Raw genomic sequence first — 15,421 nt, forward strand, 5'->3', positions numbered from 1 at the left:
CTTTAGCTTGTCTAGGAGAGAGCTTAAATGGAGTGAGTAGGGAATAGGTGACAGCCCCTTCTCTGAGTGTTGCACCTTAAAGACTATACCTTGTGGGGTTGGAAACTTTTCCCACACTTAGGTGTACATGTTAGGCAACAACAGGTTGTATGTCAACAGGTGCATGTATGCCCTTGAGATACATGCACTAACTTATGCTCATGATTTTAGATGTCATCCACAAATATGGGGAAGCATCAATTGTTCTTCTTCATAAGATTTTCCTTTTGTGTGTGCGTGTGCCATGGATAGGGGCTAATATTTGCAGGTGGGCTAAATTTCCATGATTTTTCCAAAAAAAAGATTCGCCAATTTCCATTTTTTTTCTAAAAATGATTCACCCAAATTTTAAAATATAAAATTATTTTACCTTAAAAATCGCCAACATTATATAGAGCCTATATATAAAATCATTATAAATTTGAATAATTTTACAAATATATCAATAAACATTTTATAGTTTGCATATTAGGGACTAGTGAGATTCGCCAATGTTTTTAAACTTCAAGATAGTTTTCCATCCTTAAAATTTTCACTGGCGTGCGGACGTGCATACATACATATATTATGTGTGTCGCACGCACACACCCACACACACATGAATCAGCATTCTCTTGTATCACAAAGTGTAATTTGAAGGAATACAACAATTTCACATGCATTCAATTAAACTTTCAGATATAACGCGTACTATATTCCCCCTTAATTATAGGGCTGACGTCAAAATGTGCACATGTTTGCACAAGATTGAAAATAAAATTACAATAGTATTTTCACATTCGGAGAATGTAGATTGAGTTTACACCATGTGTGGCTCTCGTAGAGCTAAAAGGGTATGTATACCCTTTCTAGGGATCTTATGAAAATCTAAATATATTATTATATAATATAAGCAAACAAGTACAAAATTGCACAAAGTAAATCCATATTTTGGATATGGTTGTTGTCAATGATGTGTTTCAAGAAGAACATGGATGCCAAACAACTAAAAAAGGTCACATAAATTCCCAAAAGCCTACGAATCAAAGTCATATTGATGATGCAACCCTTGCTATTGTACTACTTCACCAAGAACGTGTTGGGCGTGATATAACCTTTGATTAAGCAAGAAGCAATACACAATATTATCAGCAATAAAACATAGAATATGTAGCTCAATTGAAATGGCATCATAGTGATAGTAATAGCTTTCTAATAAACGAAGGTTGGCTATGGTTGTGTTATTTTCTCAAGAGAAAAAATAATTATTATTATCATTCATAAAAATACATGCTTATTGATATTTGTTTAAAAGGAAACAAACCTTTCATGCATAGACATTGGTGTATATATGCAAAAGGAAATGCGTCAAGATTGTAATATTTTAAAACTTCACACATATAAATGAGAAGCAATAATTTAAGTTCTTACTTGTCCAGTGGTGCCCCTGCCAGTCTTGAACTCCAATGGCATCATCAAATCCTCTAATAGATGACTAGGGGAACCAAACTTTACTCGTACAGAAGCATCAAACATGCCCTTTAATCCATACTTTGGTGACCAAACCATCTCCTCGATATCAACAACCTGCACTCTAAAGATGTTATACATTTAAAGATTTCTCACCTTCTACAGCCACAAACCTTTTTTCCAAATCAATCATGACGTATTATAATTTGGTAAATTTATCACTTTGGGTTATAGTAATTCCACCTATTTTCTTTGACATTACATGTCTGGAAAAAAGTGCAAAGTTTAATCACCTCAGAAATCAGTAACTGTTTCTCCCCATCCTTGGTTCCAAAATCAACAGTCGGCATTGTAGATATCTGCAATCAAGAATTTTATCAACATTATAATGCAATGTAGATACAGTAACGCAAAAGCACCTTAAGGGAATGGTTACATAAATAAAACTAGCATGGCAAGTCAACAAAGTATGATCACTATTGATGACTTGTTACAATAACTGATTCCAAATAAATTGTTGTGATTGCACTGTGGGAAGTGAAGTGCACTCTACATCCCAGGTTGAAAGATGTGTCATGGATATATCTAATGATAATAAACTAAAATGAAAACAAGTTTAATGTCTAACATTTCATGTTAAAAAAAAGGTCAACCATTTATTAATTATCTTAATGTAAAAATAAAAAATAAACTAGCATAGACCCATCTTAACCTTGGATCATTTAAGCAGCACCAGTATTGTACTTGATTTTTTCTCTCTACATGCTTAATAGATCCAGAGCAAAGAAGGATTGTATATTTCAGTGCTAGTAGAGTTTACAATGATTTTAACAAGCTAGAAGTTAGCTATAGTGAAATATGAAAATTATAAATTTAAATGTCTACTTGAAAAAAAATTGATGGTGACAACTTAGAATTTTGTACAAGTATTTTAACGGCAAGTTAGAAGTAACATTTGTGGTTGCCACAATGAAATATGAGAATTGTAATTTAAACGCCTCCTTGAAAAGAGTGATTATGACAATTTGGAATTCGGAATTTTATTGAAAAAACTAAAATATTATAATACAAACTAACAATCGATAGAATTAAATATTTGAAACAACTAGTGGTTTGCAAATAATTATCAACAAGGGACCCAAAATAAAAAAGCTTAGAATTGAAGTCGATCATATTTATCTCTACGCATATCAATGTTTTAGTATTTACTACGTGATGTCAAAGTGAATCAAAGAAACTACATCAATGTCCATAGGTGATCAAAAACAATCAAAACAACAAAATATGAGCGCCATGTAGCAAAAGAACTACTACAACATTTCAAAAGTACGTAACAAAGAAAGATTGAATTTATAAAAAGAACCATTAAATAAAAAACACAAAGAAAGAAAAAAATCTTAGAAAGCAGGGTACCACTATTTCACAAACAAAAACAAAGCATAAGTTTCACTTTCAAAATAGTCATAGAAATAGATATTAATATGCTCTAAGAATTCTAACCAACAATCATAAAATTTACCCTAACTTGTTCTTGGATGTACAACAGCAAAGAATGTAAAGAAGAGGTAATCATCCAACCTATAAACTTTGAAGTTTTATCAATAGCTGCAATGTGAAAAAGCCTAAAGGTCTTATTAGACCCTACGACCTGCTTATCACTATTGCTAAATTAAAAATACAAATATATAGATCTGTAAAATCAAGGCATCAGCATCGTATGAATAGTAATGTGCATACCTCATAGCCATATCTAATGAAGGCAAATAATACAGAAAAATGCATTTAAGAGTAATGAACTATATTCACTCAAATATCAAAGAAAAATTAAGAATCTTGAAAGCAAAATGCTTCTATATTTCCAATTCCACGAAGCTTATCTAACAAATGATTGAGAAGCAATTCTTGCACTTTTATGGATAACCAAGTCAACCATCCAACTTGTGTTTCATTTGATTCTGAAGGCAATCTCCTCAAAGAAATAACAAAACATATCCCTAAGCCCACCTATAAAAGTCCTTATTACTTGACTGGATTCACGTTACCCAACAGTTAAAAAAGTGTTTAAATTAACTGTGTATAAACTATAAACTTTAAAGAGATGACATTATTTGATTTATCAACAAAAACAGTAGTAAACTTGTATTTTGTTTGTGACCTCCATCTCCATCCATCAATGAAGATTTTTCACAATAATTCATCCTTTCCATATTGTAACACTTGCCGAGCTACACCATCCAAAAAAATTTAAAAAGTGCACGAGTATTTCAAACCCAAACCCTTGTAAGAGATATACCTTTGGCCTCCCAATTCAACAAATAGGGGTGATTGAAAGCCTCTTCATTCGGCATCTAGTATAAACTAACAAAATGACTCCACGAGTCTCAAAATGCATGCACCACTCAAAATATTCCTTGTTGTCAACAAGGAAAAAGTTGAAGCCATTAAGTTATGTTGCTTCAAAATCTAGCAGGTCTTGTAATGGGTAACCTACAAGGTAAAAACTAGACTAACGAACAACAATGAGGTGTGGCCACAACCTCCTGCGCTTTGTAGACTTTCACCACTGGGAGGCTTCCCTGTAGATAGGTCATCTAAGGATATATCAAATTCAAGTATCAATGTAGCACTTTGATAACCAAAATGAAATTTTTCTGATACCAAAATGCAAAGCTCAAACCAAAATATAATTCCGTATTTAAATTCCTAAATTCATCCAAAATTTACCAACTACAATTTAAGCAAGAATTTATCAATCTAATACATAGAAACCTACCTGGTTTCCATGTATGAAGTCGATCCTGAGATGTTGTAGCTCTAAATCCGCTCTCGTTACCAAAATGACTAAATCCTCCCAGCCAAACTGGCCACAACCTCGGTACTCAACTCTAGAATACTTCAAAAATTTAACACTCTGACCCCCGTGCCCAAAAACTTCAAGAACAACCAAGGCTCAATTTCTTTCTATCAGTAACTCTCTTTGAAATTCCTTCCTTCAACTCCAGAGAAAATATTAACACCGTTGTAGACTCCCCTCACAAAACCCTCTTTTCCTCTCTTAAATAGTGGAGGTTCCTTCCCCTCTACCCATTCATTCACCATCTTATAAAAGGATATTATTTTTGTTAAATGATGGTTGCCTTGTCATGTTTCTGCATTCAATTGAGTCGGATGACACTATAACATAGGGTGACATCACCTTTCTTTTAATTTAGGCAGTTGGTTTATTTTGATTTGGTAAACTAGTATATAGTCATATAATATGATAATGATTTAAATAATATTTATTTTTATAACATATAAGATTTAATAATAAAATTTTGGATTTAGCTTATGAAATCATTTAAAATATATTTAGGGTTATAAGTGTATTTGTGTACTCGAGTATAGTTATATATACGAGGTCGTAAACTTATGGAGAAACTCAATATATTCACTATATCTCTTAATATATATTCATTCTATTTACGAGGGTTATGTATTTAATTAGCACCTTTGATAATTAATTTATTTATCCTATATTTAGACATTCTTCATGAGTAATTAATATATATACTAGTGCAATGTATGTGGTGCATGCATATGTAGCTATCATATGCATACCTCACATGCATCCTAATATTGCCATGCTACTCGTGATTCGAAATGGGTTGTTACAGACACCCTCCCTTCAGAAAACTTTGTCCTGAAGTTAAGGGTTTATATAATATATCGATAATTACTTCAGGGTATGTAATGATTGTGATCTGTGATTTAATTTTCATTTATAATTGTGAAGACACATAAAATTTGTATTTTGAAAATTTATTGGTTATAATTTTAATAGTCAAGCCTTCCTCGCCCGGGCTCCCAAGCTATTCTAAAATCATCCTATCCTTCCTAATCTCTTCCGCTCCCATCCTATCCACCCTCTACTGAAATATACCATGGCATCAGCTATATTGATCTAACCATTCATAAACCTCAAGGGTGACAACGTCGACTATATCAACATGATAACCCAGTAGGCATCCGACAGTCATAATCACACGTCTAAGAGTGCCTGATTCGCACAATCCTCTTATGACTCCAGATTTTGGAGGATAAACGGTGGGCAACACCTCCACCCCTCCTAGTAGGGCCAAGGTCAACACCCTATCATGGAATCTTATTGAGCCTCAATTGTTCATGGAATTTTTGTCATCACGTGGTCATTTTGGTAACGATGTTATTTGCAACGTAAACACTTGTCCATACATTATAACATATGCATCAATATATTCAAACAAATTGTATTTAAATAACATTTTATGTGTATTTCACATATGTTGTTATTTACAACATTGATCTTTGTGTTTACATAACATGCTTGGTCATATCCAACCCATATATTTGTAAGTTAGTTTTCATATTAAAATGTAGTCATTCTTTTATTTCTATCTCATCAATTATGTTGATATGCAGAAATGAAATAAAATTATATATATCTTCATCCATAACATAATTCATGATTTAGATTTCATAGCAAGGTTAATCAAATACTAAATTTCATATTAGTATCCATATTCCAACAATGTTAATTAAATAACATATTTCTCATTGGTATCCACGTACCAACAAAGTTAAGTAAATAACATATACTATGTACCAACAAAATAAAAATTCATTTTTACATGTGATAATCCAAAATAATAGTCTTAAGTATCCAACTCAAAATAAAGTAAATATATACAAAATAAGTTTTTAAGTTCCTCAGAGTCAATACAAATTGGGTAGCTTTCACATATGGTCTTTGTGTCTTCCCATGTAGTTGATTCAGGGTTGTACTTGTCCCACTAGACCTTAACTTGGTCTACCAGGCGGTTCCTGAGCTGTCAAACCCTACGTTCCAATATACGTAATGGTTCGACCGAAATGGTTCGCTCATCGAATACCTGCAGTTCCTTCCATTGAAGGTTATGAGATTTGCCAGCTTTCTAATGATGTAATATGGATACATGAAAAACATTATGAACTTTATGCAAGTGGAGTGACAGTGCAAGACGATAAGCGACAAATCCAACTTTTTACAGGACTTTGAATGGCCCTTTTCTAAATCAGATAGTGCTTTTATTTGGTCGAATGCGGACAAAAACATGATCTCCTACTTCATGGTTCCTAATTGTCCTATGAGCATCAACATAACTCTCTTGTCTATCTTATGTCTCTTTTAATCGTTGTCTAATTTGTTTCACATGTTCTTCCATCTCTTGACTTAATTTTGGTCCCACTATTACCCGATCTTCTAACCTGTACCAACTTAACAATGTTCTGCAAGGTCTATCGTACAATGCTTCAAATGAAGGCATCCTGATTGAACTGTGGTAATTGTTATTGTATGCAAATTCAACTAAGGGTAAGTATTTTTCCCAATGTGTCTGTTGATCCATAACATACATTATCAGCATATCTTCTAGTACTTGGTTCACCCTTTTTGTTTGTCCATCAGTCTCAGGATGATAAGCTATCCTTAAATTTAGTTGAGTTCCTAAGGCTAATTGCATACAAGTCCAGAATCTTGAAGTAAATCGTGAATCTCTATTTGATATGATCTTCTTAGGTATTCCATGAAATCTGATAATTTCATTTACAAATACTTGCGCTACGTCAGCAACTTCGTAAGTAACTCTTACGGAAATGAAATAGGCGTTTTTCATTAATTTATCCACCACAACCAAAATGGCATTATGCCTTTGTGGAGTAAGAAGTAGTTTGATGATAAAATCCATGGAAATTATCTCCCATTTGGTCATAGAAATGTCGTGAGGTTGTAGGAGACCTATTGGATGACAATGATCAGCCTTCACTCACTGACATTCGAGACATTTTGCAACGAATTGGACAATATCGTGTTTCATGCCTACCCAAAAGAATAGTTTCTTTGTATCAGCATAAATTTTCTTTATACCATGATGTGCACAATACAATGCTCTGTGGGATTCCTTAATGATGGTGTTTCGAAGATCCCCACTATCAGGAATGTAAATCCTTCCATGGAATCGTAAAATTCCATCATCTTCTAGGTTCATATCCCTCAAACTTAAGTTCCTTTAGATTTTTTATATCGAGCCCGGATCTTACTTTTAAATACCAAGTATCTCTCAAGAGATGGTCTAGTACTCATTTCTTCAAGTCTACATTGATATGTATAAGGAAAAATATCTGAGGTCTTCTACTTAAAGCATCTACCACTACATTATCTTTTCCTTTAATGAATGAAATTCCGAAGTCATACTCACTTAGAATTCACTCCATCGTCTTTGTCTAGCATTCAAGTATCTTTGAGTAAACAAATATTGTAAACTTTGGTGGTCACTTCTGAGCATAAACCTTCTCTCTACTAGATAGTGTCTCCATATTTTTAAAGCTAGCACTACAGCGGCTAACTCTAAATTGTGCTTGGAGTAGAGCTCTTCATGAGGCTTTAACTTTCTTGAGACATACATTATTACTCCTCTGCCTTGCATTAATACTACACCTAATCCTCGCTTGGATGCATCAGTATGCACAGTAAAATCTTTGTCCATATCAGGTACTCGCAAAATTGATGCATTAGTCAACAATATTTCAAGTTCAAGGAATGCTCTATGACATTCTTCAATCTGTTCATACCTAACTCCTTTACGTTGGAGGGTTACAATAAGCTTTGCTATTTTGGAGAATCTTTCTACAAACCTTCGATAGTAGTTGGTTAAAGTTTAAACCCATAAAGCTTTGCACTTCATGCGCATTTCCATGATTTCCTTTATCTTCTCAAGATCTACTGAGATCCGTTCACCAGATATAATATAGCCCAAGTAATGAACATTTTTCTGAAAACAAAAAAAAAGAACACTTGGATAACTTTCCATATAACTAGTGTTCCCTGAGACAAGATAATACTATCCGTAAATGTTCTTCATGTTCTTTCTCATTTTTGGAGTAGATAAAAATATCATCTAAAAAGACTTGTACAAATTGATCGAGATATTTGCGCAAAATGCTGTTCATAAGGTTCATGAATATTGTTGATGCATTGGTCAACCCAAATGGTACCACAGTGAACTCATAATGCCCGAAGCATGTTCGAAATGCAGTCTTAGAGATATCACTTTCCTTAATTCTTAGTTGATGATAACCTGATCGTAGATTGATTTTTGAAAAGACAACAATTCCTTTTGGTCGAAGAGGTCATCAATTCGAGGCATTGGATACCTATTCTTTATTGTAGCTCGATTTAAGTCTCGATAGTCTATGCATAACCGCAAGGAACCATCCTTCTTGACAAAAATTACAGGAGCACCCCAAGGTGAAATACTGGGTCGAATGTGTCCTATATCCAATAGTTCCTTCAACTGAATTTGTAATTCTTGAAGTTTTGGAGTTGTCATTCTGTAAGGTGTTTTAGAGATTGGTTTTGTACTAGGTTTCAATTCTATTGTGAGATCCATCTCTCTTTCAAGAGGTAATCCTGGTAGTTCCTTTGGAAAAACATCCAGAAATTCGGATAACACTAGATATTGTTCTAAGGACGGTCATTTTTCCTTGCCTACTTCTTGAACTGCATATACTTGACAACCTTTTCTTAAACAACGCTTCATTTGCATTGTTGAGATGAAGCGTAAAGATACTTTCCTCTTAATACCTTGGATTTGGATCGTCTCTCCTTCATCATTTATACAGAGAATTGTTTTCCCATAACAGTCTACCCATGCTTGATGAACTTCTAACCAATCCATCCCTATGACGAGGTCATAAGTTCCTAAGCTGTGACATAAACTATTAACTTAGTCAAACAGATCCCTAAATCAACTTTGCATTCCTCAACCCTTAAATCTACAGATTGAAGTTCTTCTGAATCCATTTCCACTTGTCTGAAATTGTTTTGCTTACGGGCTGCCAACCCACATTTATTTAATGCATATGACGAAATGAAACTATCAGTAGCACCAATATCAAATAAGATTTTGAGTTTTATGTCGTTAATAGTACCTGAGGATTCCACTACAGTGGAATGATGTGCTACCTAGTTGTTGTTGACTATTGCACCGATTCTATGATTGCCTTGCATATTCGATGATGGCGCTTTTCCTGCTCTATAAATTACACTTGATGAAGCTTCCAGACAATCACGTTGAAAATGCAGTCCTCCACATCCCCAGCAATTAACCTGGGGTGATCCCCTTGAGTCAAATTGTGAGTTTCTCAAAAAGGAGCTTCGTCCTCTTGTGCTACTTCCTCTCGTGTTCCTCCCTATATCAGTAGTTCCTCGAGATTTCCACTAACTTTTGTTTCATGATTCAGCAGCTATAGTGTTAACTGTCATGGGAGCTCTTACTCATACTCCTCTTGGGGTAAATCTATTACCATAAGGAGGTGGTCTTGAGCTACTCCCCGAAGAAGTTCCAGGGAGTCTTCCCTAGAAATCCTGGTTGTGGGGGTCCTATTGATCCGACATCTCTTTTGATTCCTATATGTTCCTCTGCATAAGGGGCACATTCAACTACCTTTGTTATTGATAATGGCTTCCACATTTTGACCATGGCCCTGACTCGAGAATTTAGTCCATACACAAAGTGCTCAACTTGACGTTCATCAATATCAAGATAAACGTATTTCACAAGCTTCTTATACCTTATTTCATATTCTTCCATTGTTTTGTTAGCTTGGACTAACATATGGAAAGCTTCGACTTGCTGCTCTTGAAAGTAAGGTGGCAAGTATTTAGCATGGAATCTTTCCTCGAACAACTCCCAAGGAACATTATCTGTTTTGAGGTGTAATTGTTTTTCCAAATTTCCCCACCAAATCAAGGCACATTTCTTTAACTGAAATATGGCAATCTCCATCTTGGAGGTGGAAGAGTACTCTCTTAGCACAAAACATATGTTCATTCCTTCTTGCCATGCTTCAACACGTTCTCCAGCTCGCCCTCCTGAAAATTCTGGGAGTTTAATCTTTTGCAGCTCCCTAGAAATATCTCCCTTTGGTTGTCTATAATCAAAACCTTTGGTTCCTCTGGGTTTCTTTCTTCAAGTTGAGGTTGCTCTTCTTTGGTATTAGCCATCAGCAACCCTTTTAATGTTTCCAAGATGGCTTCTAATGAATAAATTATAATGTTAACTCAGGTGCTGTAGCGGTTGGTGTTGATGATGATCTTTGTGGTGGGGATGGCAATTGAAATGATGACAGTGGTGTCGTTAGTGATGACAATGCTACTTGATGGCGTTGTCATTGTTGATATGTCTTTACCATCGCAGTTGTTTTTGGACATATAATAAGATTATGAAAATCTAAGGCACAATTTTAGATTTAATAAATATAATTTCGCAAAGTCAAGCTCACATACGAGTATAGCTTTTCTGCTATTATTACCTGCAGGCAGGTCTTACTGGTACTTGTTGAAGAATCTAGGGCATGGAGTTAATGAGATTCTTCTTAGCATCATAACTATTTGTGAGATATTTAACATTTAGCTTATTAGCATATTCTTTCAATGTTAGTGTGTCTTCTTTAATTCATCAAATAGATACCATAACAAAAAGACAAGAACACAAAATGTTGGCTTTCTGCCAGGGCCAAAACCTCTCCCTCTTGGAGAAGAAAACCCGCACAAAATTCTTCTTATAGAGATTCCAATTGACGAATACCAAGACCATGACACTTGACTTACTGAGCCACTCCAAGACCAAGACACCAATCATCTTCTTTGTCATTCCTAAGAGAGGCCATGCGGGAGGAGTATTCTTCTATCATGAATAATGATGTTTAGGAGGTGGTGCCGAGGCCTGAGAGCAAATCCGTGGTTACTTTCAGATGGCTTTACAAGGTAAAGCATGCTGTAGATGGCAGCATTGAGAAATTCAAAGCGAGGTTTGTGGCTAGAGGGTTCTCCTAGGTAGAGGGAGTTGATTATGAGGAGACCTTCGCTCTCGTGGCTCGACATACTTTGATCCGCTCCATTATATCGATAGCAGCAAAGATGGGTTTGAAGATCCACCAGATGGATGTGAAGACTGCATTTCTCAATGGCTTCATACAGGAGGAGGTGTACATTGAGCAGCCACAAGGCTTTGAGGTGCATGGGAAGGAGTCCCATGTGTGCAGACTGAATAAGGCCCTTTATGGCTTGAAGCAAGCTCCCAGAGCTTAGTACTCCAAGATAGATACATACTTGCAGTGGATGGGTTTCACAAAGAGTTAGGCAGATCCGAACCTTAATATATTGTGATAGGTGAGGAGCCTCTCATTCTGGTGTTGTATGTGGATGACTTGGTCATTACAGGTGCAGAGAGACTCATAGAGCACTACAAGAGAGATCTTGCGGCGGAGTTTGAGATGAAGGACATCAGCTTGATGCATTACTTTTTGGGTTTGGAGGTGTGGCAGGAGGAGGGGCATTTCTTCCTGGGGCAGGGGAAGTATATTGTGGACATCCTTGGCAGATTCGACATGGAGGATTGTAAACCCATGTCGACACCGATGATCACCAACTAGAAGAAGCTTCATGCTTCGGATTCCAAGTTGGTGGATCCCACGTTGTACAAGCAGCTGATTGGTTCCTTGATGTATTTGGTCAACACTAGACCAAATATTTGTTTTGCAGTCAACGCGATGAGTCAGTTTATGTGTGAACCTAGGAAGGTTCACTAGGTGGCTGCAAAACACATTTTGCGGTACTTGCAGGGGACAGTGGATTATGGTCTGGACTACAGGCGGGGGGATGGAGTGAAATTGGCAGGTTATACTGATTCTGATTGGGCAGGTTGTGCTTCTGATAGGAAGAGCACTTCAGGGTGATGTTTTGGATTGGGTTCAGCAGTAGTGTCATGTTCAGCCGGAAGCAACAGTCAATAGCATTGAGTTCAGCGGAAGCAGAGTATATGGCAGCCAGTCTAGCTAGTTGTGAAGCCATCTGGCTTCGCAAGATGTTGTTTGGCTTATTTGGTCAGCCGTTGAGACCTTCAGTGATTTACTGTGATAATCAAAGTTGCATTAAACTCACGGAGAATCCAGTATTTCATGAGAGGTCAAAGCATATCGGGATCAAATATATTTCATCAGAGACTATGTTCAGAAGGAAGCTGTGAAGCTTGAGTATATTCCCACTGATGAGCAAGTTGCAGATATTCCAGTGTTGTTAAAAGCGCGATTTAATCGCGCTTTTTTCCCTCTGGCGATTTAATCGCGCTTTTTATGGATAAAAAGCGGCACTTTTTTGCGCTTTTTTCGAAAAAAAAAGTGCGCTTTTTTCGAAAAAAAACGCGATTTTTTCGCAAAAAAGCGCGGGGGCGGTGACAGCGGGTTTTATAATGAGAATTTCATTTTTTTTTGTTAATTTGCACTGTGGGCGCGCGTAGGAGGAGGAGAAGGTGTTGGAGAGAGGAGCTGGAGGGTTTGTGAAGAAATCTAAGGGATTGTAGGACAAATTCAAGAGGAGACCACCAATTTCTCCATAAAAACGGTATGTAGATTAATTTTTTTTTGTTTTCCTTGTTTAAAAGCATTGTTTTTCATTGTTTTTGGTTGGAAAACTTCATATGGGCACCATTTTCCTTTTGTTTTCATTGTTTTTAAAGAATTTTTTGTATTTTTTCATTGATTTGGGATGGGTAAATTGGTACGACTATGGGAACCAATTTTTTATTTTTTTTTCATTTTTTTTAAACATTGTTTATGTTTTTCATTGTTTTTGGCATTTGCCATTTGGTTGGGTAACTTGGGTTTGAAACTTTGGATTCTAGAAATTTGTAATTTGTAATTTTGTAAATGCTAAATTGTAATCCTAAATTCCTATTTCCTAATCCTTGTTTTCCCATAGGTTTGCAAATTCAAAATTCAAAAACAACCATGCCAAGGAAATTGGATCCTTTCTGGGAATATGGTGAACCTAAAGCTCCGAATGATAGACAAAACTTGAATTGCAAGTTGTGTGGAAAGGACATACGCGGGGGGGTGTACAGGTTGAAGTTTCACCTTGCACAAATCCCTGGACATGATGTGGGGCCCTGTATAAATACAAATCCTGAACTTATCCAAAGAGCCATGAGAGCATTGGGAGAATTAGAGCACACTAGAGAGGCCAAAGAAGAACTCAAAAGGCAACTAAAAAGGTCAGCTGAAGGAAGTGGGCCAAGTGGCACTGGTTCTACTGCAGCATCAGTCAATCCGGTAGCTGCATCATCATTTTTTGTTCCTCGAACCACACCTGGTTCACAACCTTCTATCAGTTCAATGCTAAAAAGAACTGAAAAAGAACAAGCTGACAGGTTGATGGCAAAATTTCTCCTCTAGAGTGATATTCCTTTCAGCATTGTAAGGAATAATCCATTTTTCCAACCTACTGTTGATGTTATGGCCAATGTTGGCCCAAGGTACAAAATCCCTTCTTATCATGATTTCAGAGGTCGGATTCTTCAAGATGAAAAGCGTGACTGCACCCAAAGATTGGAGGATTTTAGGGCATCATGGGCACAAACAGGATGCACTGTTATGTCAAATGGTTGGACTGACCAAAAGGGGAGAACCCTTATAAACTTCTTGGTTAGTTGTCCCAAGGGGACTATGTTTATCAAATCTGTTGATGCATCTCAGCAAATCAAAGATGCAAGAACTTTATGTGATTTGCTGGATGTGTTTATTTTGGAGGTGGGTGAACAACATGTTGTCCCAGTCATAACAGACAATGCTGCAAATTATGTTGCTACTGGTAGAATGCTTATGGACAGGCATCCTACTTTATTTTAGACACCTTATGCTGCCCATTGTATTGATTTGATGTTAGAGGACATAGGGAAAATTCCCTTTGTCAAAGATATTGTTGACTCATCAAAAAGCATCACAAAATTTATATATAATCATACATCTGTGCTTAGCTTGATGAGAAGATTCACCAACAACAAAGAGTTGGTGCGCCCAGCCATTACACGGTTTGCCACGAGTTTCATATCTCTTCAATCCCTCGTGAATTCTATGTGGGATTTGAAGAGAATGTTTCTTTCAGAGGAGTGGCGTGCTATGTCAATCAGTCGCAAACCAGAAGGAGAGGCCGTATGCAGACTAGTTTCATACCAAGAAGACTTCTGGGCGGGAGTGCAGGAGGTGTGCGCCATTACTGAACCTTTGGTAAAGGTTCTTCGGTTGGTTGATGGTGAGAAGCCCGCAATGGGCTATTTGTATGAAGCCATGGACAGGGCCAAAGAAGCCATTCGGGCCTACTAAGATAATAAGGGAGATGATGGGTTTCAGAAACAACTCCTTCTATGGGGAGTGATTGATGAGCGATGGAACAACACACTCCATCGTCCCATTCATGCTGTTGGGCTTTTCCTGAACCCTGCATTTTCTTATGCATGTGGGTTTGATTTTGATGCTGAGATCATGGATGGATTCTTATCTTGTGTCCAGAAGATGGTGCGATCTCCAGAACAACGTATAGAGATCTCTAAACAAATTGAGACATATAAGATGGCAGGTGGCACATTTGGCTTTGAGATGGCTGTCACTGATAGGACGATTAAAATGCCAAGTATTTTTTAGTTTGTAACTTTGTTTCAAATTTCATTGTCTCTTCAAATTCCATTTTTTTCTTATGTTTATTTAAAATTTTATTTGTAATTTTGTTGTAGATACATGGTGGAAGATGTATGGTGGCAAAGTACCCCTTTTGCAAAAGCTTGTCGTACGCATCCTCAGCCAAACATGCAGCTCCTCAGGATGTGAGCGCAACTGGAGTGTATTTGAAAAAATACACAACAAGAAGCGCAACAGGTTAACACTTAAACATTTAAAATATTGCAAATTTCCAAATAAATTTTTGAATTCATTAAACAATATTTTTTTTATAATATTAATTATTAATTATTATTTCATGATCTTTGTACAGGTTGGAGTCCCAGCGCCTTAATGACATGGTCTATGTCTACTACAATCTTCGATT

General features: G+C 36.3%; 1 protein-coding gene across 2 annotated transcripts in view; it reads right to left on the bottom strand.

Moving 5' to 3' along the window:
• Nucleotides 1-15,421, bottom strand: part of EMB2411 (DNA replication helicase) — a 268,500-nt gene that overhangs the window by 129,207 nt on the left and 123,872 nt on the right. For both annotated transcript variants that reach the window (XR_016264083.1, XM_089446669.1), the window contains exons 12-13: nucleotides 1,782-1,847; nucleotides 1,450-1,605 (exon numbers count right to left, since the gene is read on the bottom strand). Coding sequence is in view for 1 of the 2 variants with exons in the window: in XM_089446669.1 (XP_089302795.1) it covers nucleotides 1,450-1,605; nucleotides 1,782-1,847 (222 nt within the window). In the remaining variant the exon portion in view is untranslated. The remainder of the gene's footprint in view (nucleotides 1-1,449; nucleotides 1,606-1,781; nucleotides 1,848-15,421) is intronic.

The sequence above is a fragment of the Pinus tabuliformis genome, chromosome X (genome assembly GCF_031772625.1).
Source record: "Pinus tabuliformis cultivar Carrire ecotype Pingquan chromosome X, CPIR1, whole genome shotgun sequence".
Classification (NCBI taxonomy): domain Eukaryota; kingdom Viridiplantae; phylum Streptophyta; class Pinopsida; order Pinales; family Pinaceae; genus Pinus; species Pinus tabuliformis.